Raw genomic sequence first — 26504 nt, 5'->3', positions numbered from 1 at the left:
GGCTCCTTGATAAACATATGGCAGCGTACTTGATGGACGGTGTGGATCTCATGAGAAATCCACTCAGTGGCTCTACCACCTCCAACAAAAAGTTGTTGGAAAAGAATGGCTGTAGCCTGATGGGAGGAAATTTGGAAGCTAGGTGGGGTCCACAGTAATGTTTACGAGAAATCCACTCCATCCATCCCTTTTGTCAGCTCATACTAGCGCATGAGTCTCAAAATGATGCAGTCAAACGGGCTATACGACAGGAAAAGGTGAGGAAGGAAATGCACACCGGCGAAACCTTCCTAGGGTCCGATGGGTTGTTTTTAGCCATCCAAACCGTTCAAAAGATCATTCCCACTGATATTAACAGAAAACACAAAAATATTATCTTATCCAAAACTTCTGTGGCCCGAAAAATATTTCAACGGTGGAAATTCAATTTGCACTCTTTCCTATTATGTGGCGCAATTGAGTTTTGGGTCTGCTTCTTTCCGGGATTAATGTCCGAAAATGATCTAGAAAAAAGGATGGACGGAGTGGATTTCTTAAAAACATCATGGTGGGCTCCACCAGATCTTAGTCAATCAGTGTCCGTACGCGACGTACCAGAGCGGGATACGCTAGCGCGGCGAATCAAATAACTCCCGTTCCTCGATTCCCAACTTTACTTCAAAAAAACCCTCTTTCCTTCATCTGTCGCTGTGCCTCAATTCCATTCCCATTCAAATCCCTCCCACCGATTTCTCCGATGGAGATTTCAAATACCGAGAAAACACCAATCTCCCTCTCCTTCAATCCAAGCCATTGATTTTTTTCTTCTGTGTAATTTTTTTTTCCCCTCTTCTTACTATATAAGATGGCCCACAGCATCGGCAATTACAGCAGCAGCAGCAGCGGAGGCAATGGCTTTGTGGATTTCCATCTCCCAGACGAAATCCTGGCCGTCATTCCAACGGATCCGTACGACCAGCTCGATCTGGCCCGCAAGATCACGTCCATGGCGATCGCTTCCCGTGTATCGAGGCTTGAGTCTGAGGCCGGCAGGCTGCGGCAGACGGTCGCTGATAGGGACCGTACGATCTACGAGCTGCAGGAGAAGATCGCGCAGCTGGAGGTGGCGTGCCGGGGGGCTGATGAACGGTTGCGGGCCACTCTAGATGAAAATGTAAGCATTTCTGAATTCAAATAAGAGAGGGAGGGAGATGATGTTCGAAAATTCCCCTACTTCCGTCGGGGCGATTGTAGTCGTTGGAAGGAAGGAGGGAGATGATGGGCGAGAAATCTCCTACTTCCATCGGGCAATCGTTGCCATTCGATTGGTTGAATTTTCTTGATGAATTTGGACTGTTGGAAATGTTTTAGCTTTAGTGCATTTGCATGATAGGGGTGGGTGGAACGCACTCTGTCCGAACAAGCGGCAGTTTTGGTTCGGGTCAGCGTTCGGTGCAGGTGGGCCCTGCCTTTTGGTGATTCACAATGTTCATATGGAGGACCGCAAGACTTCATCAATCAATCACTTCCATCCAATATGTGGGCTTCTTCCTGTTGGCTGTTGAGTGTGGGTCATTGGCTATGATTTAGGTTTAGCCATCCAGAGTTGCGGTTTTTCAAGCTAGGGCCCACCTGATGAATGGCATGGCCCCCGCCTGTATGTGGTGTGGGTTCTGAACTAAATTGTATCTTTTTCAAGGCGGGCATTATGTATTTCTTCCTAAAAGAGTGCCTGCATTTCTTTGATTTGTTCATTTTATTTGGAAATGATGGTTGATTAGCTGTATTTTAATTCTGTTCTAATTCCCTGTTTGGATAATTTTTCATATATGAAGATGAATCTGACAAACGAACGAGATTCATTAGCTGCAACGGCGAAGAAACTGAACCGGGATTTGGTGAAGGTGATCTCTCTCTCTCTCTCTCTCTCTCTCTCTCTCTCTCTCTCTCTCCCTGACTGGTAGCATTCTCTCCGTCTTTCTCATTGTTTAGATTATATGTTCTCTTGTATATGATTTTGGACCGTATAGTTAGAATTTGCATTTATTTCATCATCTCCAATGTACCATACAAGAAAACTCTCCTCTGTTTGGTATCTCCTATATTAGTTGATAATTCTCGTTTATAGATTTTGCTAGACGAGAATTTGTGATTGCTAATTTTTCATGAGGAATTATTTGATGCTTGTTCTAGGGGTATGCATAGTATCTTTGGCTTTTCAGTTTTTAAAAATGAGGTCCATGGTTAACAAAATCAGACATTGATCTGATGCCTCCATAGCGGATGGACAAGACGGCCCAAAATCTACCCAATAGGACAATTGCAGCCCTTCAGTTGAGGGCTTGCAAATAAGTAGTTAATAATAGAAACCTAAGAATGGTTGATGTTCATCTAAGAAAAGGTCAAAGATTGGATGGTAGGATCTTCCAATGATACTTTGGGCCATTGTCCATCAGTGGTTGGTCAATCAGATCAGCAATCTGAACCATGGATACATGGGCCCTACTTGTGTGAACTGAAGAACAAGGATAGTATGCATATCCCATGGTCAAGGATCATATATCCTTGTTTCGTGTGCCCAGGATCATAAGAGAAGTAAAATTGACATGGGTTGGTTAGCTAAGTGTCTTCTTTGTGGTATTTCTATCTTAAAGGGTTACAACTTAGAAGTGCTATAATCACATGGATGAGAAAGTGTTAGTACCACTAGCAAGTGGTATAATCTCATGGATGAGAAAGTGTTAGTACCACTAGCAAGTGCTATAATCTCATGGATGAGAAAGTTTTAGCACATAATTATACTCCATGATGTAAGAAGTATATACATCCTTTTTAGAAGTGGTTGTGGCTGTGGGAATAAGAGTAACAACAAAAGGTAGAATTAAATATGCTATGTTAAGATCCAACTGATGTAGGAATCTAGACTATTAAACAGCAGATTTATGTAGAAGATTCATGCAATTGACAGTTCATTCTGGCCTATGTAAAGGTCTGTTTCCCATGATCTCAACAGAGCATCAATGTTTCATCTGGACCACCATTCATACATGTAGACACACAGCAATCAAAGTTGGGCGAAACAGTTTTTGATTAATAATGAGGTCCCAACGGCTGTTAGATCAACCCGTGGGGCCTAACAAGCAGTATGATCTGTTTGTGGATCCACTAGCATATGCAGTTAGTTTTATTGTATGAGCTGATTCATCTATGTGGCCTGTGGATGCTATCAGTTGAGTAAAAGTTTACATCGTGGGCTCATATGGACCCATAGGACCACACATTTGGGTTGTTTAGCACAGATAGTATTTAGTTTCCTATTTTCATGCAAAAATTTAGGTTAATCTCCAATTTTGTTTAACTTGTACAGCAAATTATATCTAGTTTTCCTAGTCTTTATTGCTAGTTTAGAGAGAGTTAGCCTACAGATGAACAAGCCTATATATTGGCCATATTTATGGTTGTAAAAAGAGTTATATATATATATATATATATATATATCCAAACAAATAGAATCTGCTAGAGGTTCTCCCTTCTCCTGCAAAGGGATAGTGAAAGAAGAGTATTCTTCAAGGTTTATTTTTTTTTTTTCTAATGGTGCAATGGGAGGGTATGGGGCCTACCAAAATCGAGATTAAGGATTAATCTGGATTTTCCTGAATCCCCCAAATGGAGTCCAAACTTCTCAGTTATTGTTTGCGTGAAAATACCAATCTATCATTTGCACAGTTGCACTTACTGAAATGTGTAAGGAGTTAAGGACCCCAGTGTTGATAGAAGCTATGCCACTCTTATCCTTCAAGATTGAAGTATCTGGGTTGGATACACGGATATCTAAGGATAAGGTTTCCCTCTTTCTTAAAACTTGAACTCAATATCTATTTGGTTTTGAACTCGTTACATTGGTCATTTAAAATATATAGAAAATGATACCAAATGGGCTACAAACCCAATTTGTGTATCGCAAGAGCCACATTTTTAACATGCTTATACTTGTGTTGTAAGCAATCCTTGCTATACCTGCATCCTGAGAATTTGGATTCGTAGGCTCTGCCATTTGTGATCCTTGTTGAACTCTATACCTGTACCCATTGAGTGACGTGAAATAGAAGCAATGCAGATGCATTGCAATGCATATCTGCCTCTATCCACTTTGCGTGCATTCAACCAAGCCCATGTTTGCCAGTCTGTGCTCTGCAAACAATGAAGAGATTTTTCTTATCTATATAAGGAAATCTTGATTTGCCCAGCAGTATTCAGAAAATAACTGTTCAAAGGTCAAGGTTAGAACTCCAATATAAAACCGTGATGGAGGATTGGTAGCTTAAGGATGGATTTGGAAGTATGCTCAAATCACATTTCAAGCTGACTTGTTCTGACGCCACCTCACTTCATAAATTGTGGGTTTGGATCTTTTTTTTTTTTCTGTCAGATTTAGGCCCAATTTTATTTTTTTATTTTTTTATTTTTTTAAATTTTCCTGTCAGGTTTAGGCCCAAATTGTTATTTGACTGATTTCAAGTAGAACTAGTTAGGCGGCTGTCCTTTGTGTGTGCATGGTGTGCGGAAATAGTCTGCACAACCACAATTTGCAGACACAACACAGCGTTTTGTTTGTCTAGAGAAAATTCAGAAAAGTCTTCTTCAACAAACTACTGTTTATTTGATATTAAGGGGTCGTTTGGCACTGTGGATTGGAGGGGGTTTCAAATCCCCTTGGTTGTTTGGCAGCATAAAGTAACTGGGGGTTTCAAATCCAGGGGGTTTCTAATCCCCTCTTTGAGGGGGTTTGCAATCCACGGTGAGAGCTTGGATTACACCTAAAATCATTTCAATAGTTGCAGGTGTAACATGTGTGTCACTGTACACTATCATTCTATTGGGCACATGGCCCACTAATGATGATCAGCACCGTCCAAACATTGTCCATGTAAATCAGCACCGTCCAAACATTGTCCATATTAATCAACGATTAAAAATTGTTGGTTAGTCACTCAGACATGATCTTGTGCTTGCGGTCCATCCGAGACTTGGAATTTCATCATTTTCAGGCAAAGCATATATTTCAGCGGGCTTATCTCAACCATAGTGTCAGAAATTATATATCTCACTAATTAGGAATATTAAAGTTGATTTAGTAATTAAATTCAAACCGCTGTAAATATACCATGCATAGGTATTTTTGAATTAAAGTTGATTCACACTCTAGGGTGCAAACACACCGGGAGGATTGCCAATCCAGGGGGTTTCCAATCCTGGGGGTTCTGAATCCAGGGGGTTCCAAATCCACGCTCCCAAACACACCCTAAAGTATCATTTTGTACGAGCAAAAAAGCAACCTTTTTTAATGAACATGTTGTAGGAATTATTGCCAATTAATGTCCGGTGAAAGTTATGACTTTCTCTTAAGGAAGCTTTTTTTAATGTATATAGAATAGATGAAATTGTTGGGTCTGCGCCTCAGCAAGCGCACTGCTTCCTGAAGCACTCAAATCTGTAGACGTGGACCATTGCTTGGTCACGTTCTAAGGCTCCCAGTTCCATACATGCAGGACCCTTGTCCAGTGATCTTGACCACATCTGATGGACCCCATTGTGGATAGGGCATGCCCCAAAAGGTCTTCCAGATTTGAAGATACTAACCCTTAAATAATTTTTGCTAATTTTCCATGGAATGTGGACCATTGCTGTATTTTTTTTTTTTCCTCTTAACCATCTGTTTCTAGGCCACTGATCGAAGGGTTGGGATCTTTGATCTGGGGGATTTCTGGGCATTTCCGTATCCATCGTTGGGTCATATTTTATCAATGATCTTGATTATCTGACCTTGAGATTTGGAGATCGAGTAAGTTCAATGCCTAGATCTTATCCATACCTGACACTTGTACTCATACACGAGTATAACATAGCTAAAACATGGAACATCTGTTTCTTTTTTTAGTGTTATGTAAGTTGATATGGCAGGGATTGTGGATTTGCACTTTTCATATAACAAACATTTAGGTCTATTTGGAGTGGAGTTTCCATCATTCGTAACGTAGCTCCGTTGGATGATTGTGGATGTGATTGTCTGTTTGATTTCATTTCATTTCATCCTTCTGTTGTCTTCTTTCTTCGTTGCATAGCATAATCAGGGTTGCTGTTCTGACAGTTGGAAACATTTAAGAGGCAATTGATGCAGTCATTATCGGAGGACAGTTCATCTGTAAGATTTAATGACTTAGTTGTACCTATGAAGTTTACTCTCTCTCTTATAGGTTGGGTTCTGACATTGAAGTGTGGTTTTTGTGCTAGCAGCAGGCAGAGACTGTTGATATAGGACCCTGTGACCAATCAGTTGCAAAAGCATCTTCAGTGAAGGGTACATTCTATTTTGGTTGATGAAACTTTGACTATTTGCACACGTGATGCCTTTCAGCCATAGTTTTATGACTGAAAGGCCTATTCACGTAGAAATAGACAGTGAAAGAGGGGAAGCAATTATCAAGAAATGGTATTGGCACCTCTAGGGGTGCATCTGGGTCAACTTGGCCCATACCTGGAAAGTATTGATGCAGGTGACATGTATTGGTAAGCCCTGAAATTGAGTTGACTCAACTGGCCAAGTGTTGAAACCATGTCTCAGGCATTAGTTCTCTTTGTTGGAAGATAAATTATAGGGTCGTGAGTGTCAGCTAATGCAGAGTTTGCTGAGGCGCAAGATTCTCTGCATGGGAAGCCTTGGTTGGTGATACAAACGATTGCTCTGATGTGTCCCACCATACTGCAAATGTATAAATTCAATGGAAAATTTCCAAAGATCAATGGATGGGGATCTTCCAATGTGGGAGCGTGTCCACCATCAATGTTATGCCTGTGAAATAAATGGTCTGGATCACTGTTCCATACGCCTCACATGTACAGAATCCTGCACCTCAACAAAGTAAAAAATTTAACTGAGGTTGGCTCTCTAATTTCTCTTGTCGGAAATTTTTTTTTCCTCAAAAAATATGAAAAATATGGATTAAATCCGAATATTCTAAGCATTCCAAATATGCATTCATTTATAATTTGGAACATGTTTATGGTGGTGTAACGGTCCACTCTTTGGTGAGAAGTTGTGTCGGTGATGAATTTATGAACCAGATAACCTGAATTTGACTACAAAATTCATATATTTAATTTTCTAACTATCTACTATCAATGATAGATATATTAGACTGAATGTAATATGAAAATATCTTATATTTAGGTGTTTGCAATTATTTTTGAGGGTCAAAATTCATGCGTAAATAGAAAAAAATATAAAAAAATAAAATAAAATGGTACCCCAAATATGTAAAATGCACATTAACATGTTCTACTATGATTAACACATCATATGGCATCATTAAAACAGCAAAAGAATCATTAAAAAATGATTTTTAAAATGGCCGAAATAAATGCGTAAATAGAAAAAAATATAAAATGGCACCCCAAATCTGTAAAATACACATTAACATGTTCTACTATGATTAACACATCATATGACATCATTAAAACATCAAAAGAATCATTAAAAAATGATTTTTTGAATTTTCAGAAAAGGGCCAAAATAAATGCGTAAATAGAAAAAAATATAAATTGGCACCCCAAATCTGTAAAATGCACATTAACATGTTCTACTATGATTAACACATCATATGACATCATTAAAACAGCAAAAGAATCATTAAAAAATGAATTTTCAAATTTTCAAAAAAATGGCCGAAATAAATGCGTAAATAGAAAAAATATAAAAAAATATAAAATGGCACCCCAAATCTGTAAAATGCACATTAACATGTTCTACTATGATTAACACATCAAATGGCATGATTAAAACAGCAAAACAACCATTAAAAATTGATTTTTCGAATTTTAAAAAAAGGGACCAAAATTTATGCGTAAATAGAAAAAAATATAAAAAAATTATTAAATGACACCCCAAATCTGTAAAATTACATTAACATGTTCTACTATGATTAACACATCAAATGACATGATTAAAACAACAAACCAAGCATTAAAAATTGATTTTTTGAATTTTAAAAAAAAGGGGGCCAAAATTCATGCGTAAATAGAAAAAATATAAAAAAAATTATAAAATGGCACCCCAAATCTGTAAAATGCACATTAACATGTTCTACTATGATTAACACATCATATGGCATGACTAAAACAGCAAAACATATTAAAAAAAGTATAAATACCTATTTTTGACGAATTTCTGAAAAATGGCCCACTGAGCTTCGATTCAAGAAAATCCGTAATATAATGTGTTGTTATCTCAAATACCAAGCCAAGATTAGTCGAAATTAGTAGTAGAAGGATTGAGAAACAATTTGGAAGCAAGAGGTTTCAAAAAAACAGCAAAAACAGAGCTTAAGATGGATGGGGATCTTCCAATGTGGGAGCGTGTCCACCATCAATGTTATGCCTGTGAAATAAATGGTCTGGATCACTGTTCCATACGCCTCACATGTACAGAATCCTGCACCTCAACAAAGTAAAAAATTTAACTGAGGTTGGCTCTCTAATTTCTCTTGTCGGAAAGCCTTCTGGCCATTGTTTGATGGTTGATAATGTATTTTTTTTTTTTTTTACATACCTGTGATGCTTCAGATGAAGGATCTAATGGCTACGTGGCGCCAAATCTACTCAGTGGCTCGACGGGAATGAGGGATTCAGTTCAAAATGGTATGTGTACAACTTTTTTTTTTTTCCCACACTCACACCCACACACACCACAATGTCGAAACTCTTGTGAGTCTACCACTGAGCCATGAGTGGGAACCCAAATGCAGAACCTCATTGCATTAGTTATTGAATACTCAGCACCACAAAAACCTGCATTTTTTTCATGAGTCATTAATCTGTTTATTGTCTACAGTATCAAGCCATGCTGGTCAGAGATTCTCTGCATCTCCATACATGTCATCGCGGGTAACTCCAACTGCATCAACTGGCGGTTCCCCTAGAGGGTTTTCTACCACAGGATCTCCTAGACTGGCATCTGGGACCACATCGCCCACAAAGTCACAGTTTGATGGACGGGGAGTATTGTCATCATGGTACCCGGCTAGTCAGCAGTCTTCTATGCCAAGCTCTCCTCCCCAAGGACGATCACTAGCAGGTTTGAAATGCTTACATAGTCTTGGCAATTGGACTCGGTGCAAGTATACTTGCCTGTACACTTGTTACTCACATGTGCCAACATGGCAAGATCCAAGTCACTCATCAGGCTCTCTCCACCATGTAGAATTCCTGGTTCAAAAATTGGCCAATTCACTCAGAAGGTGGGCCATATGAGAAATGAACAGATAAAATTGACCAATGGTCCACATACAACACACATGTGACTCACCAAATGAGTGGACCGGCCTGACAACTTCATAATCAGGCCCAATTACCTGACCCTAATTAGTTGGCATATGGCTTAGTTGATGATGATGATCAACTTCACAGCCAGGCCCCCTGATGAGCAGATTGGATCTCACACATGTTGCATTTCTCAAATTTTAAGCTTACAACTTTGCATAAAAATGCCAGTGGCATTGTTGCACTCTTCTATGGACATGACTTGCATCTGTTGTATTTGTTATGGACTCTGGATTTCCTTACATAAATTGGTAATTTTGGGTCCTACAAAATTTTTTTTTCCAGCACGCACTCCTCGAATAGATGGAAAGGAGTTTTTCCGTCAGGCCAGGTTGGTACATGCATTCAAACTTCCCGATACTTGTTTCGGTTAATAACAATGAATCATTTCTGAAGATGGTGTTTGGGTGTCTTTGTGATTTAGGAGCCGTCTATCATATGAACAGTTTGGTGCATTTTTAGCCAACATCAAGGAGCTCAATGCTCAAAAGCAATCACGCGAGGTAATCTGCTGTCTCACAGTCCTTGCTTGAGAAATATTTGAGTCCATTGCAGGACCACTCATTTGTGTGGTAGCGAAGTGTCTCGTGCTGTCATTCTCTAGAGCTGGGTGAGGGGTTCTTAGATCCTTGACCCAAGGACTTGCACGGCATATTCAAGTTTTCATTTTTCACAAATGGGACCCATGGTACAGTGATTCAGACAATTGGTCTGTTGGGTTCCTTTGTGCATGGACAATGCCCTGAATAGCAACAGTACAATCCTATCCTTTCAATTTTGGCATGAAAGTAGAAACTTCACATTCATTTGAAAACAGCCGAATGTTTGCATCTAGGACCTAGGTTCTTCCATTGTTGAAGATTTTTGGGGCATGATCCACTAGCGGTTTGCATCAAACCAATGGTCCAGATCACTAAACAATGGGCACCATTAGTACAAACCATAGTTCTAAAACTCACTGACTCAACCTGAAACTTGGCCTAGTCAACTCGACTCGTCCTGACTCTGAGACACTCGTCAAGTCAGACTGATGTGAGGATGCCAAATATGTAGTCATTTGGTTTCGGACATGTATTTTATGGTGTAACGCGCCTTTTTTTGGTACAAGTGGTAAACAAATGGTGTCCATCAGTGTGAGCTTGACCAAACAGACCCTGATGGAACACAAATCAAGCATGATTTGGTGGATTAGGGCCTGTTAAATATAAATACCACCAGCGTTTGAAATATCTGTATCGCGTTATGTATTGCACCTTTGGTATCGGTTATCGCATGGGATATATCGGTAGTATCACGTAATGTATCGCTGTTGTTGGAGACATGGGGAAACATTGGGAAATTGGTTGAATTTTTCAATGAAACTTCAATGATTGTTAAAAAAGACATCAATACACACTTATAAATCAAAACATTACAAAAAAAACAAGTGCACATAATATGTTTTCTTTGTATGCGGTCCTAATCTATGAGTTGTCTAATCGAATTAATGCAAGTATATTCAAAGTCGATTCATATAATTTATAAATGTAAGAAGACGTGTGGAAACACAAGCAACACATTCAAAAGCAAAAGAAGAATCACTAAATCAGGTTACACACATCTTTGATTTTATGTTTGGACACAGATTGCAAACAATTTGTGAGAAAATGGGAAATTTTGATTTTGATTTATTTATTTATTTATTTAAAATTTCCGCAACTTGGCCCATCTCCTATAAATCTCGAAATTGAAGCTCCCAATTCATGATTTTTCATGTAAAACATGAAAAATAATAGATTTGTAACAATTTGATACTAATTTAAGATGATTTGCAGAAAACAGGATCGAAAATAAAAAATGTTCATCAGATCGAACATGTGGAATATATCGCACTACTTGTGCGTTTTGTATCGCACATGTGGGATATAAGATATATCGTGGGATATATTGGCTGATATCGTTGACACTTAAAACACTGAATACAACAAAAAGATGGAAAATAAACACATTGATGGTTTATACCCCTCCTTCCAATCATCATCATCATCTAAGCCTTATCCGCCATTCCACACTATCAAGGGCCTGACCTTCGTTTAGACTATAGGTCTTCAAGTCTTTTCTTACTACCTCCATTCACGTCCTTTTCCCATTGCCCTTTTAAAGCCTTCAACTTCGACCAACTCACTCCTAACCAGGGTGTCCCGTATCGGTTACAATACGGGCGTATAGGCCGTTACGTATCGGTAACGGCCGTGTCCGTTACGCGATACAGGGCCGTAACGGGCACCCCCCCGATTTTGTAGCGGTGATAGCCGTTACTGCCCAGTAACTGTCAGGGCGTAACGGTCAGAAAACGGTCATATATATATATATTTTGGCTTTTTAAGGTCCCTTTTTTCACTTTTTTTGAAACTTCTTTCTTCCAAACTCTTCCTAGATTATTCTATTGCTATTTTCGACTAATCTTAGCTTGATATTTCTGATAAAAACAACTTATATTAAGGATTTTCTTAATTCGAAGCTCCGTGGGCCATTTTTCAGAAATTCTTCAAAAATAGGTATTTATACTTTTTATTGAATGTTTTACTGTTTTAATGGTAGAATATGATGTGTTAATCATAATAGAAGATGTTAATGTCCATTTTACAGATTGTTGATGTCATTTTATATTTTTTAATAATTTTTTTCCTGTTTACGCACTATTTTTGGCCTTTTTTTTAAAAAAAAATTTGAAAAATCATTTTTTATTGAATGTTTTGTTGTTTTAATGGTAGAATATGATGTGTTAATCATAGTAGAACATGTTAATGTGCATTTTACAGATTGTTGTTGTCATTTTATATTTTTTTTATAATTTTTTTTCTATTTACGTACTATTTTAGGCCCTTTTTGCAAAATTTGAAAAATCATTTTTTATTGAATGTTTTGCTGTTTTAATGGTAGAATATGATGTGTTAATCATAGTAGAATATGTTAATGTGCATTTTACAGATTGTTGTTTTACTCACCTACACATATAAGATATTTTCATATTACCTTCATTCTAATATATCTATCATTGATAGTAGATAGTTAGAAAATTAAATATATGAGTTTTGCAGTCAAATCTAGGTTGTCTGGTTCATAAATTCATCAGACAGTGCGATACAACTTCTCACCAAAGAGTGGACCGTTACACCACCATAAACATGTTCCAATTTATAAATGAATGCATATTGGAATGCTTAGAATATTCCGGATTTAATCCATATTTTTTCATATTTTTTTAGCAAAAAAAAAAAATGCACTGTTACGGGCCGTTACGCTCCCGTATCGCCGTTACACCCCCGTATCCGTATCGGTATCGGAGGGCACCGTTACGCTAACTGATACCGATACGGGATACCTTGCTCCTAACTAGTGCAGTTCTTGGTCTCCACTAAACATTACCAAAGCATCTAAATCTACTTTTCCTTGTTTTGTTACTTTTTGGTACTACTAGTTTCCTTCGAGTCCATTCATTTCTAATTCTATCCTTCCTCGTCTTGGTACTCATCCATCTCAACATCCTCATTTAAGCTACGCTCATGCCATGAACATGTTGTGCTTTAACTACCCAACACTTTTGCTCATAAAGCATGGCTGGTCTTATAGCTAGCTTATAATTTTTTCCTTTCGATGTGAGTGATACATGGCAATCACGTAAAACTCTAGAGTCACATCTTCATTTCTTCCACCCAGAATTCTATGGGCAACATCCTTCCGATAATACCCCTTCTGATATTTCTGCAAATGGTCCCCTCTTCGATTTATAGAATCTTGCTCAAATGTTATGTTTTGATCCTCAAAATAGGCCTAGATCTAGTTTAAACTTAGTTCTAAGGTATTTTAATGGTGGAAATGAAGAAAGAAATGTAAAAGCAAGAGAAAATTTGAAAAAAAATTAATGATTCAAAATGGGTCCTTTATGGCCGCACTGGCCTTGATACGCAACCGTTTTGAATACCATGGTTAATTAAATCTATAGATCATATGCCATAGCAAAATCAAGAATAACATTCACTATCTCATTCCTTAACCCCACATCACATGGGTACCGCCTCGCACGAGCCACCCGCCTCACACGGGTCACACACCCCGAGTCTGCCCCTGCATCCCAGGGGCCACCCCACTCAAGCCTGGTGTGAAAATGCCCTTGTATTAATCACCCCTGGTGATGAGTCTCAAACACGAGACTTCCCACTTTGATACCACTTTGATGCAGGACAATTAACCACTTGCTTTAAAAGCTCGAATTGATAGAGCATGGCGAATCAATCCCTTTATCTCATAGCCTAGGCCCCACATCCCATGGGTTGGGACCTTAGTCGAACCCCCCATCGTGGGCCCCACATCACATGGGTACTGCTTCACACGAGCCACCCGCCCCGAGTGTGCCTCTGCATCCCACAGACCACCCCACTTGAGCTTGGTGTGAAAATGCCCCTGCATTACTAACTCCATACATGTTCCTACATTCATTTGTGGTAAGACTAATCCTATTCTCCTGGACTAACTTCTCTATTTGCACTCGCCCAAAATGGCATGGGAACCTTTGCCTACTTGGCACCACAATTGGGTGCTACGCGGCTCGTCGCTTCCAGGGAACTCCTTAGCCAACCCTTGCCCATTTCTCATTGCACCCAGGTTCCTACGTAGTGCGTCGCTTACGGGAAACATCTGGTCAAACTTTTAATCTGATTCTAATGAAGATAAAAAGGAGCGGCTGGAGTTTCAAAACTGTGACATCTTATATAAGGCAAGGGGTTCTACCAATGCACCACACACTTGGTGGTGATTATTCTTGCCATTTTATATTATTTATTTGAAATAAATAATTCTAATTTAAATTTTTGTATCAAATATTGAGTCAAGACGAGCCCAAGTCTTCAAGTCAACCCTGCTGGACATCCAGTCGAGTCGAGTTTTCAGGTTTTTAAACTATGGTGCAAACTGAGAACCTGATCATCCCATGCATGTCCTTCGGTCAACTGATCATAGGATTCTCGGTTTGTTCTATTGAGCATTGAATAATTACTGAACTTAAAAAAATGTTTTTATTCCGTGCAGGAAACTCTAAGGAGGGCTGAAGAGATCTTTGGTATTGAAAATAAAGATCTTTATTTATCGTTTCAAGGGCTGCTGAATCGGAGCTTGGCTTAGAAGTTTTTAAGTTGCTTCTGGGAAATGATATGTGATAACAGGTAATCATAGTCTCTCTCTCTCTTCCCAGTTTAATCCTTTCCTTTCTCCTCCTGAGAAGCTGTTGGTGGGGAGGAATTGTGGATTCCTGATGCTCAATTGGATGCATATGTATGTCAAAAAAGAAAAGAAAAAAAGGTTTTGAAAATTCAATTTTGGAAAAAAGTGTTGGGATTCCCACTCCCAATCTTTGGTTGGTGGGAGATGTGTGCATCGACCATGATGTTGCCTTATCAATTCTCAAATTTCAATTATGGGTGTTGGCTGGTCGTCATTTTGAATGGTAAATTTCTTTTTTTGTTTCTCGATGTTTTCATTTGGTTCTGCGTATATTGAGGAAGAGTGGTTGCTGCACTAGATGGTGGTTGAGGCAGTTGGTTTTTATTTGGTTTGGATATGGGGTGACTGAGGCTAGCCATCATATGGCATGGACTTGAGTCCCAGAATTGGCCTGTGTGCCTCAAAATCAGGATGTCCAATGAAAAAAGAACCCAGGGTGGATCTGGATTCCTGCTCCGCTCATCCTGGTCATTCAATGGCCTGAAATACCTGCACGGAAGATTGGCCTGCAAAGAAGGCCCAAATCCCACTCCAATGGCAGGATATATGGGCCTTGATTTTGCCTGGCATGGTACTGAATAAAATAATATTGATTTCTGTATATAACCCCCCACCAAAAAAAAAAAAAAAAAACATTTTATGTGCCCGTGCACGTGCGTGGCCAATTCTGTGGGGCCCACTGTGATGTGTGTTGGACATCCACACTGTATTTAGTAGGTCCCCTCTAGGTTATGGGATGTCCCAAAAATCCTGAGTTTTGGAATGGCCTGAAATTTGGTGTGACCCTTCACCCTTCATCCAAGTGGGACCTACAAACAATTGGGAAGGTTTCAATGGGTAAGCATCCAATCTTAACTGTTTCTATGGTGTGACCCACCTAAGTCATGGATTGGCCTTTTTTCTGGCCTATGGCTCACCATGTAAAGGTGCATCTAATTGATGGTGTGGATGTCCAACACACATTACGGTGGGGTCCAAAGAGCTGGACCTCATGGGATTCCCATGAGGTCGACCTCATTGTACCTTTTCCCAGCTAACCTAATGGTGGCCTGACTTTTTATTTGTATGATAATCATGGTGGGGTCCACCTGTTTGATAGGTTGGATGTTACCCATACCATGTGGCCTGCAATGCCCATCTCAGATACTTTTCTTAAAAGAAATTAAAGGACATTTTGGTCAATCTTCCCCATCTGTATGGTCAAGATATCCTTTCACAAATTAAGAACTATAGTCATTTTCTCATAAAATCAAGACTTTTAATGGTTTTGTTTATAAAAATCCTTAAAAATTGTTGTCATATTTGGAGTTTAGACCAAAGATGGCTCATTTATTTATTTCGCCCAAAAATCAGGCCACCCAAAACCTGACTGAGATCTGTGGGCCCAAACACTCGATAGGCTCACCTAACTCATTGATAACGATTTTGAATCCCATTTGAGATCATTCTGGTATGTGTTTCTAACCGTTGGATCTTTTTTAAAATCCAATCTGCAGGTAGATTCGAGTCCTTGGTTTGTTGCAGCTGTTTTGCCATCGACGACCATGAATAGGTGCGATGAATTTGGCCCCAGCCTACAGCATTGGAGCGAAGATCAGGAGTGCTTTTGTGGAGAGATTGTGTGATGCTCTTTCTGGAAAGGTGTAATGTTGGGGAATGTTAGTTTGAAGTAATGTTTCCAATGCTTGTGAGCAAAAAATTCTGCAGGACTTGAATTTTCAGTTAGTACAAGTGGGACCATGGTTCGGTAATCCAACCCGTTGATTTGAGGGACCTTATTGTTGATGGCCTACACACCAGAACTTTCCCGTTCTGGAATATTCTATATCATTTCGGCCCTCTTTCTAGTTAAATGTGAATCATTGCCTTCTTTTTTGATTTCTATTGAGTGGTTAGGTTTCTTCCAATCTGGTGAACTTTCGGTGATTGGACCATTTAAAGAGGGCCAATAAGATCAACGGTTTGGATGCCTTAACTGGGCCCCACTTGTACAAGATTAGCCTCTCATGCTTCACTGTACTAGCTTTCCTCTCTCCCCAGACCCATTAGATTTGGACGGGCTTGTAAGGATGAGGATGTAGGGAGGTTTGTCTACAAAGGAATGATTTGTAGTGTAGCATATACACCAGAAGATTGGTGTATCATTCTTCTTGGTAAATAAGACCTTGGTTGATGCGGTGTATGGCATGTATACAGAATGTTGGGTATATATGCTACGAGCTGAAACCTCCTTTCCTTTTTCAAAACAAAGGAATTCCAAAAGAATAATTGTAGGGTCACGATGGAACACTGTACATGTGAGCCCATGCTTTTGGGGATCCTGATCCTTGAAGTTGAGGAGCCCATAAAGCAGGGAGCGGATTCAGACAGGTGGTCAGGCTGTGACCGTGGGGCCTCCCTTGATTTATGTGTTGTATATCCACACTGTCCATCTGTTATGCCAGATCATTTTAGGCATGAATAGTGTTGATTGAACACTCACCATTAAAGACTTAATATCTACTGTAATGTTTATTTGCCATCCAACCTGTTGATAAGTTCACACAGGCCTGGATACATGTAAAACACAAATATCAGCTTGATCCAGGACTTATATGGCCCACAGGAAGTTTTTGATGGTCAATCACCACTGTTTACTGTGGTGTGGTCCCCCTGAGATTTGGATCTGTTTTTTTTTTTTTTTTTTTTCCGGCCCATGCCACCGGCAAAAGGGATGGACGGCGTGGATATACAAGACACATCTGGGTGGGCCCCACGGTCATGGCCTGACGGAATCCGCTCCCTATAAAGCACGGGTGACTTGTCAAAAATCTCCCAGATTAGACTCTCGTGCCTGGATCAGTGGGCCACAAGTTTGATGGTTTGGATGGATGGATAGTCTAATCATGATGGATCTCATCATATCAACGGTTCAGATTGCCGAATCACTACCCACTCGTACAAAATTGCCTCATCAGTACACATGCATTTGATCAGGACCTTGAATTTGGCCAAACTGACGCATGAACGGGACGAAGTCGATCACAATCTTCCTCGGGATGATAATTACTCCGAATCCGCGGAGCTTCTCTTAAACGAGTTCACAACCCTTTAGATAGCACTAAGCAATGAAAGAGAAATTAGAGGCAAATTACAATTAAAACTCCTATAATTCGCAACTTACTATGAATAGTAAACTTATCATTTATAGATAGTTGTGATGTTAGTAAGGTTTTCGGCTAAAAATAGTAAGTGTCCTATTAGGCTTCACCACACCGTTTTACTAATTATTCTAAGCGTTTTTTCCATTCGACACAACTCCTAAAGCCCTTATAATCAAACTAAAACTTCCTATTTAGAGTAAAAACGAAATTAAAACATGGAAACAATCGTCGATGCAGGAGTATTTCAAATCCGGCTTGTACAACTCGGCATAACGGGGTTGGTTGGCTAAAGTAGCTCGTTCTACCCTAAAATCATATATTTTACGCCTGATAACTCATTTCAGGGCGTGAGATATGCCCATTTTAAGTTCCGATGGTTTGGATCACTTTTATCATTGACCGGGCCTTTTCTGATCCATCTTAGCCATGAAACCATCCGCGACCCACTCCACATCACAATCGCATGCACGCCACGCGCATGGCACATGCCCCCCTTGTGGCGCGTGCAGGGCACGGCCCTCCTACAACAGAGTCGTCTTGAGAATGCCTTTCGTATCATTGGACACGAACTGCAAGCCTTATTCCATCAGATTGTGGGCCATGGTAGGGCCCACCTGCTGGTCCAACCAGTAGAAGGCCATTGATCATGTGGACAAGCTCAAACCATTATGCTTCTGGCCGTTGATCATCTTATCATGATCTTCACTTCTCAACCAGAACATTTCTCTATCGAGTTCCACGGTGGGCCACCCACGAGTCCTACGGCCATTTTTAGTTGAATCTGAACCATTGCTGTATTTCTCACCTCGACCATCCATCTGTAGTCCACAAATTGAAAGGTTAACATTATCCTATTAAGAAATTTTTTTAAGACATGGTCCATCCAGGGTGGGATGCAACAGACCAACGGTCTAGATTTCCAAACTGTGGGCCCCACCTGTCAGAACTGAAAACCTGTATGTACCGTGAAAAGATAGACCACATATCCTATCACCCTTCCTGAATAAAACCATTAAAGACACCCAAAAGATACCAAAACACTGTCTACCACAAATCTGACTGAAAATCTAACAAACAGCTTCAAAAATCAATACCTTGAGTCCTCAACCAATCACAGCCATCCAACTCAAATCCTCAAACCCCACCACCTTATCTCTTCTCAACCCACATCCTCTTCTCCCCCTTTTCCCTTATCTCCCACCAATCCTCCAAATACACCACCCTCACCCCTCTTATCGTACACCCCCTTCACCCCCTCTTATCCTACACCCCCTTCCCTCCCTCCAAAAACCAGAAAAACCTCAAAATTTTAAAAAAAACCCAACCATGTCTCTCACCACCATTCCCACCACCTTCTCCAAACCTCTCTCCACCAAACCCAAATCCTCACCGTTCATTTTCTCAACTAAATTCAGGCCCACCACAATCTCATCATCAATCTCTCCCCCACCATCATCACAACCATCATCTTCCCCTCTTACGGCCTTCTCGGCGGCATTGGCTCTCTCATCCATTCTCCTATCGGCTCCGCTCCCCGCCGCCGCCGATATCGCAGGCCTCACACCATGCAAGGAATCCAAGGCGTTTGCGAAGCGTGAGAAGCAGTCCTTGAAGAAGCTCGAGTCGTCGCTCAAGCTCTACGCACCTGATTCGGCTCCGGCGCTCGCCATCAAGGCGACGATGGAGAAGACGAAGCGGCGATTTGATAATTACGGCAAACAGGGGCTACTCTGTGGGACAGATGGTCTTCCCCACCTGATCGTGAGCGGTGATCAACGGCATTGGGGAGAGTTCATCACGCCTGGGATCTTGTTCTTGTACATCGCTGGTTGGATCGGGTGGGTGGGCCGGAGCTACCTGATCGCGATCAGGGACGACAAGAAGCCGACCCAAAAGGAGATTATCATCGACGTGCCGTTGGCTTCAGGGCTGCTTTTCAGGGGATTCATCTGGCCCGTTGCGGCGTACCGGGAGCTTGTGAACGGTGATCTGGTGGTGGATGATGCTGATGTTACTGTTGTGTGAAGGTGGGCCTCTCTCTCTCTCTCTGTGAGTAAATTGTATGGTCTTGATGCATTCCTACTGTTTGTTGATCCAGACCGTTGATCTGATGGGCCCTGCTATGGATGTGGGAGATCATCAAAATTCCCATACTGGAACATTGTAATCCTTCTATCTGTGGCCTATAAATAGGTGGTTAACATTAAAGGATTGAAAAATGCGGATGCCAATTTTGAATCGTTCAAATTGTGGGATTTGTTGTGGATCTGTTGATTATTGGATGATCTTAACCGTTGAACTTTGCCTTTGAATTGGGACCTGCTAACTACTTCATTTCTAACCGTCCATTTTATGGTCATCAATTGGACGGTTGTGATCTCGCCTGCTCCATCCACAAGTCCCTGATTGTGTCGATCCAGATTGGGATGCATGATTGAGAGGGCATGTGCATCATGCTCGAACAATGGCCAGAGATTGACGGCTAGGAAGATCTGATCTGTGAAATTTGTGGGGCATTCTCCATCCAAAGTGGGGGTCCACGCGATCAACGGTCTGGATGATCCAACCGTGGGTTGGGCTTGTATGAAATAGGAGCTTTAGGACACCACTGATGTCCCCATGTCATATGATAGGCGACCTGAGGATATCCGAGGCTTTTCAGCCCGTACAAGTGGGCCCTATAAATGGGCTGTCGCCAGTTCAAGTTTGGCCCACTTCGTGCGGGCTGGTCTAGAATTTAGGCCCATGGGCCTGGCATGGTCGTAAAATATAAGCCCATTTAATAATTGGGCTGGGCTGGAAGTTTGGTTATGGGCCCGTCAGTCCAGCCTGGCCCAGCCTATTTAGGATATCAAGGGTATTTTTGGTCTTATATTAAGTATGATGTGGCATACTTAATGAACGGCCCAGATCTTGCACAAAGTGGGTTGTCACTTAAGCACTTCATAATGGATGAAGGTGCATTCAAAATGTCCGAAGATTAGAAGTGCAGCTGGAGGTAAATGAATTGGGAATAAATGACTTTGCTGTGTTTGGATAAATGAAATGCATTTGAAATCCAGATATAATGTTCGATGGGAGTAATTGAAATACATTAGAATTTTTTAATATATTCATATGAAAATATGTGATATCTCAAATCAGCTTTAATATTTCAAATTAGTGGACATATGTGATGTTTGACTGAATGATTATAATAAGCCAGTTGAAATATATACTTTAACCAAAAATGTGAAAATTTTGAGCCTCAAGTGGGCCACAGAAGGATGACAAACAAGTAATTTGTTTTTTATTTTTTACATATACACTCACATCCATGCACACCACAGGGGCACTTGAACCTATGATCTCATTGTTGAAATGCATAGTCTACCATTGAATTATGAGTAGGCACCCATAACAAATAGGCAACTTGTCAACTTTGTCAACCGTCCATTTCATGGTGTGCTGTAAAGTCCGTTACGAGGCCATAAAAGCTGTTACATAAAGGTAATGGTGGCAACCGTTACACGTTACGGGGTCGTAAGGCTGTAACAACCGTTTTGAAAAAAATGACCCGTACTGTTAATGGTATGTTATATCCCCTATAAAGGACATAATAGCCCCGTAATGGTCTATTATAGGGCATATACAAGTTTTTCATATTTTTTAATCAACATTACAAGGAGGTTTCTTGGGAGGTTTTTTTTTTTTTTTTTCAATAATTAAAAAAAAAAGGAGATCATAAAGGCCATTATGGGGCCGTAACAGCCGTATGTCCCGTATCGTAAAGGTAACAGTGGTGTATCGTTACCGTTATGGAATACCTTGGTCTATTTAGATAGCCAACCTTTGAATGATTTAGATCATTCTAGTAGTCTGATTTTAGTAACATAGCCGATAAAATGTGCCACATATATGGTGGACATGTTCATAGCATAGTGACAACTTTGTTTACTCATGCCACTCTCCAAGGGAGCTCAAAAATACATTTTCCCCGCTTCATTCCAAATCTTTACCTTAAGAGAGGATTTCATTTGCAGGCATATTTACTCCCAATTCATTTCATTTCCATGTATTTACTCCATCCAAACGCACCTTAGAGGCCATTTACCTTCATTTACTCTCAATTCCTCCCATTTACTTCCATTTACTCTTATCCAAACAGGCCCAAATGATCTCCTTTTCTCCTAAATGGAAAGAAAATGATTCATGATAAAGATTCCCACATGATGAGGCATTTTTGCGAAGATGTTAGTGTTTCTAGGCCAAATCAGGCTGAGTCGCTCCCTACTCTTAATTACAACCCATGGTTTCAAACAAACCAAGCCCGAGTCGACTTGGGCGAGTGATTGTGGCTCTAAAAAGTGATGAATGGAGTGTTTTTTTTTTTAAAAAAAAAAATAAAAAAAATTTAATTCCTTTGGTTATACCTATGAGAATGGGTTGATTTGAAATGGGTTTCTGATGGTTTTGAACAGATGTGATTGGAGAAATGGAGAGAGCTTCCACAAGCATATATGAATGTGTTTTTAAAGAGAGAAGAGCTGAACTTGTAAAAGACATTCTATTTTCTTTTGTATTTGTATTTTAGTCTTCTCATCTTCTCATGCATTTTGATTATATCAATTTCATTTGTATATTAATTAGTGTTCTTAGGATCAAAGTCTTTTGCCCGTTGATCCACGTTTAAGGAGCAAAAAGTTCATCAATGGGTGGGGTGATTATGCGATCATTGGAGCTGGGCACGGAATGACTCGACTTGTCCGACTCGATCCGAACCAAGTAGGTGAGTCAATTCGAATCAAGTTGACTTCATCCAATCCAAACTCAAACCGAGTCAAGTTCGAGTCACCCAGTGACTCGACTCGACTCGACCTGAAATCCAACTCGATACTGACTTAACTTGATCCGAAACTCGACTTGTATATATATTTAAAAAAGCTCAGATATGACGTTTCAGATATGAGATGGCATGTAGTTGATGGAGAGGCCGCAATTCTAGCAAGTGAATCTCAGTTTTGAGTTGTGATTTCAGCTCGTGGATACCCGTTGCATCCAACTTGACTTGGTCTGACTCGACCCGACTCGTTACTTATGACCTGGTCTGACTTGGTCCGGATTAGTCCAGACCAGACCTGGACTCGGATCGGGTCAGGCATGCTGGACTTGGTACCGAGTCGGGTCGAGTTCGGGTCAGGCCTATTTCAAAACCAGATTGAGTTGGGTCAGCCCTAACTCAGTCCGACTCAAGTGATCATCCAATTAAAATTCCTTATGGGGGTGTCCACGGTCAACAGCGGGACTCGAAGTTGGTCGCAAGATGTACGGTGGGATGATTTTGTAACCAAGTTCCTATGGTATCTTTTTTTTTTTTTTTTCTCTATCTCCCATTGGATGAGTGGGTCACAAATAGATATTTGTATCAACTGCTACAGATGAATCTGTATCAAACAACTCCCACCATTAATTAGTTATGGATGGAAATCCCTATACCAAGGACCATTGGAGGGCTGCATTGGATGGAGGTTGTGCAATTTTGGCGATCCAAACCGTTCATTTGCTGGGCCTCATCAACTGATGAACCCTTTTAAAGGAGTGCTTCCCATTAAGTGACGTTAACCATCTTTTTGTTGGCTTGTAAATGGACGGATAACAACTCACGAGCTTTGTTTAATGGAACCTGTGTCCGACAGTGATCAGCCCGCCAGTCCATGATGGGTCCACTGTTTGATCAGCTTATTGTGGCCCACCTGATGGTTGATGGGCCCATTCAGGGTCAGCCCGAATTAGATCAGCTAATAATTGGCCAAACATCTAGGCCCAAGCCCGAAATGGATTACCAAATGTAACAAGTATTACGGCCACTACGACCTCATAACGTGTAACGGTTGATACCATTAACTTTACGTAACGACGGTTACAAGATATCATAGCTCCATAACAGCCGTTGCGACACACCATGATTGAAATAATGCCAATAAACAAAAAAAGAAAAAAGCAAGAGTGAAACAAAACATAGAAAAATTACATCTTTCCCACAAACCGTTCGACAACAATATCCCAAGCATAACTAGCTACCCATTCATTGTTTTGGTAGGCATTATGGAAGCATTTGTCATTCCTCTCTTCCCAAATCACCCATAAACTTACAAGGTGACACTTTCCAAACCACACAATTATTCTTGCGAAGGGCAACCTCGTGCCAAGCTAAAAGGAGGTTGCCAATGTCATTGGGCATAGACCAGGCTACGTTGAATCTAGCGAGAAGAGAAACCTACACTTGGCTAGCAAAAGAGCAATGCATGAGAAGATAGTCAACTCACTCTGCATTGGACATACGAAGGAGGCAAATATTCGGGATAATCATAGATTTCTTCTGAAGGTTATCGATTGTCAAAATTCTTTTTCTTCTCGCAAGCCAAGCGAAGGCCTCGATCTTTAGAGGGGCGCCCTCTTTTGCAAAGCATGAAGTAGAAAGATCTAACTGTTAAGTGACCAAACCTGCCTTGGACCAAACCAAATTGTCACTCTCACCGATTGACAACCTTCAAGGATGCAACCATTCCAAAAGAGCTACATACTCCACCTCATTATCCTGCAAGAAATAGTGGCAAGGAGGCGACCACAAAATGGTCTCACCATGAAGCTCAAAACACTCTCTAATCGTAATGTTACGATATAAAGGAAGGCTAGCAATGACTAGGAATATGTCCTAGAGAGGTATATATATCACTCCTCCACACATCTTCCCAAAAACGAACTCATCTCCCTATTCTCCAAGGAAAAGGCCTAACCTTTCAAGAACTTAGCTTTTATACTTAAGATGCCTCTCCAAACTGCCGAAGCTCTATAGTTGGAAATTTTCTTGGTCCACCAACCTCCTATCGGACAACTATATTTACTAGCAACAACCTCTCTCCAAAGAGCCCCCTCTCCATTCATATTGGTATTCAACCCGAAACTCCTGGTGGATGGCTAGTAACCCAACGAAACGAAAGAATCGGTTACATTTTTCGTATGCTCTCCTCTTATAGATAGGACTAACAAAATCGAACAGAGTTCTTTTTATATCACTTCGACCTGTTTTTTTTTTTTTCTAAAATTAATTTCTTTTCTTCTTTTTATTAATTGACTTATTCCATTACTTGCCCAAAAAGGCATAATTCATCACCTCCGAAGAACGAATGTTAACACCAACTTTATCATGGGGTTTGCACAATTCACCCAACTCCAACAAGTGGAACTTTTTCTTCTCGATCGAATCTTCCCAAAGAAAATCGCGAAGCTTGTCAAGGTGAGCCAGGATCGCTCTCAAGCATTTGAAAAGAGATACGAAGTAAATGGGGAAATTGGATATGCTAATTTGATGAGGGCAATTTGCCTGCCTAAAGACATACTGCCATCTCCAACCCGTCACTTTCCTTTCAAATCTTTCCATCACTTTATCCCAAAGGTGGATGGGCGCCTTTCCTATGTATGGAGGAAGATCTTAACATGACAAAGGGAATGAACCCGCCTTGCATCTAAATGAACCGGCAAGGTGCTCAATTTCGTCATTGTTCATATGGACTATTAAGCCTTTCACCTTTAGCCAAATTTACCTTTTAACCTGAAGTTGCTTCAAAACAACGGAGGATCATACCAAGATTGTAAACCTTTGCTACGTTCTCATTGCAAAATATAATCGTATAATCTGCAAGCTCAATATGGATTATTAGGGGAATGATCACCTACTAGGAAACCTTTAAACAAACCCACATCTTACTCCTTGGAAAGCATCCTGCTTAATGCTTCAACTATAGCTATGAAGAGGAATGGAGAGAGTAGATCGCCTTGTCTAATGCCACTTATGCTTTTGGAAAATCCTTCGGGGGATCTATTCACCAAAATTGAGAATCTAGCTTAAACAATATATTTCATTATCCATTTTCTCCAAACAAACCTATACCTGACTCTTCCAAGCATATAATCCAAAAAGCCTCAGTTGATGTAGTCGTAAGCTTTCTCAATATCAGGCTTCCAAACCACTCCTTTTATATTTTCCTTATCTTGAATCAATGCACTCATGAGGAATGAGGGTACCATCTAAGATTTACCTTCCGTTGACAAAAGAACTTTTATACATAGAAATGACATTACTAAGAATACAATGAAATCTAGAAGCAAGGACTTTAACAAGAATTTTGTAAGGCCCATCAATGGGACTAATTGGACTTATAAAATCCCCAAGTCTTTCTATCCTCACAATCTTTAGAATAATCACAATAAATGAAGCACCCACTTTCTAAGAGAGGTGCCCTCTAGCAAAGAAATCATTTAAAAAGTTCATCAAATCACCTTTTATCGTGTCCCAAAAAAACTTGGAAAAAATCAAGTAGGAATTCATCAGGGTTCAAAACTTTATCTCGACCAAAACTGAAAATGGTTCATTGATTTCTTCCTCCAAAAATAGCTGCTTAAGTGAAAATGAATTCTCATTCGATAGGCAACTAAAATTAAGGTTATCCAAGGTAAGCTTTTCCTTTTTAGAAGTGCCTGTAAGAATTTAACTTCTTCCATGCAAACACTATTTTTATTATCAACTCTTTCACCACCTACCACAATACTACCAATTTTGTTATTTCTAGCCCGCTCACTAGCAACATTATGGCTTTAAGCAAAATAGGATATGATCTTTGCCTCCATTAATCTCTCCTCTTCTAGCCGATTAGTGTAGTCAAAAGTTAATTTGGATCACAAAAATTGCTCCTCCAAAATGATGTAGGA

At 40.2% G+C, this 26504-nt stretch overlaps 2 protein-coding genes across 3 annotated transcripts; both read left to right on the top strand.

Moving 5' to 3' along the window:
• The first annotated feature begins 667 nt into the window (after window positions 1-667).
• On the top strand, window positions 668-16491 carry LOC131220962 (uncharacterized protein At4g15545-like). Its single transcript, XM_058215991.1, has 10 exons — window positions 668-1153; window positions 1815-1883; window positions 6128-6181; window positions 6274-6337; window positions 8599-8673; window positions 8867-9109; window positions 9640-9685; window positions 9779-9857; window positions 14422-14555; window positions 16110-16491. Exons 1-9 carry the CDS (start codon window positions 845-847, stop codon window positions 14512-14514), a joined length of 1032 nt encoding a protein of 343 aa, XP_058071974.1. The 5' UTR covers window positions 668-844; the 3' UTR covers window positions 14515-14555; window positions 16110-16491.
• Window positions 16492-18982: 2491 nt separating this feature from the next.
• Window positions 18983-22349, top strand: LOC131220961 (photosystem I reaction center subunit III, chloroplastic). 2 transcript variants are annotated; one of them, XM_058215990.1, is made up of 2 exons: window positions 18983-19783; window positions 21904-21925. In XM_058215990.1, exon 1 carries the CDS (start codon window positions 19083-19085, stop codon window positions 19779-19781), a length of 699 nt encoding a protein of 232 aa, XP_058071973.1. In that variant the 5' UTR covers window positions 18983-19082; the 3' UTR covers window positions 19782-19783; window positions 21904-21925. The 2 variants fall into 2 exon arrangements, with proteins under 2 accessions (XP_058071973.1, XP_058071972.1); XM_058215989.1 differs by lacking the exon at window positions 21904-21925 and adding an exon at window positions 22217-22349 and having other exon boundaries at window positions 18985-19783.
• Window positions 22350-26504: the final 4155 nt, after the last annotated feature.

Source organism: Magnolia sinica, chromosome 12 (genome assembly GCF_029962835.1).
Source record: "Magnolia sinica isolate HGM2019 chromosome 12, MsV1, whole genome shotgun sequence".
NCBI lineage: Eukaryota > Viridiplantae > Streptophyta > Magnoliopsida > Magnoliales > Magnoliaceae > Magnolia > Magnolia sinica.
This window is presented reverse-complemented; position numbering and strand designations above follow the sequence as displayed.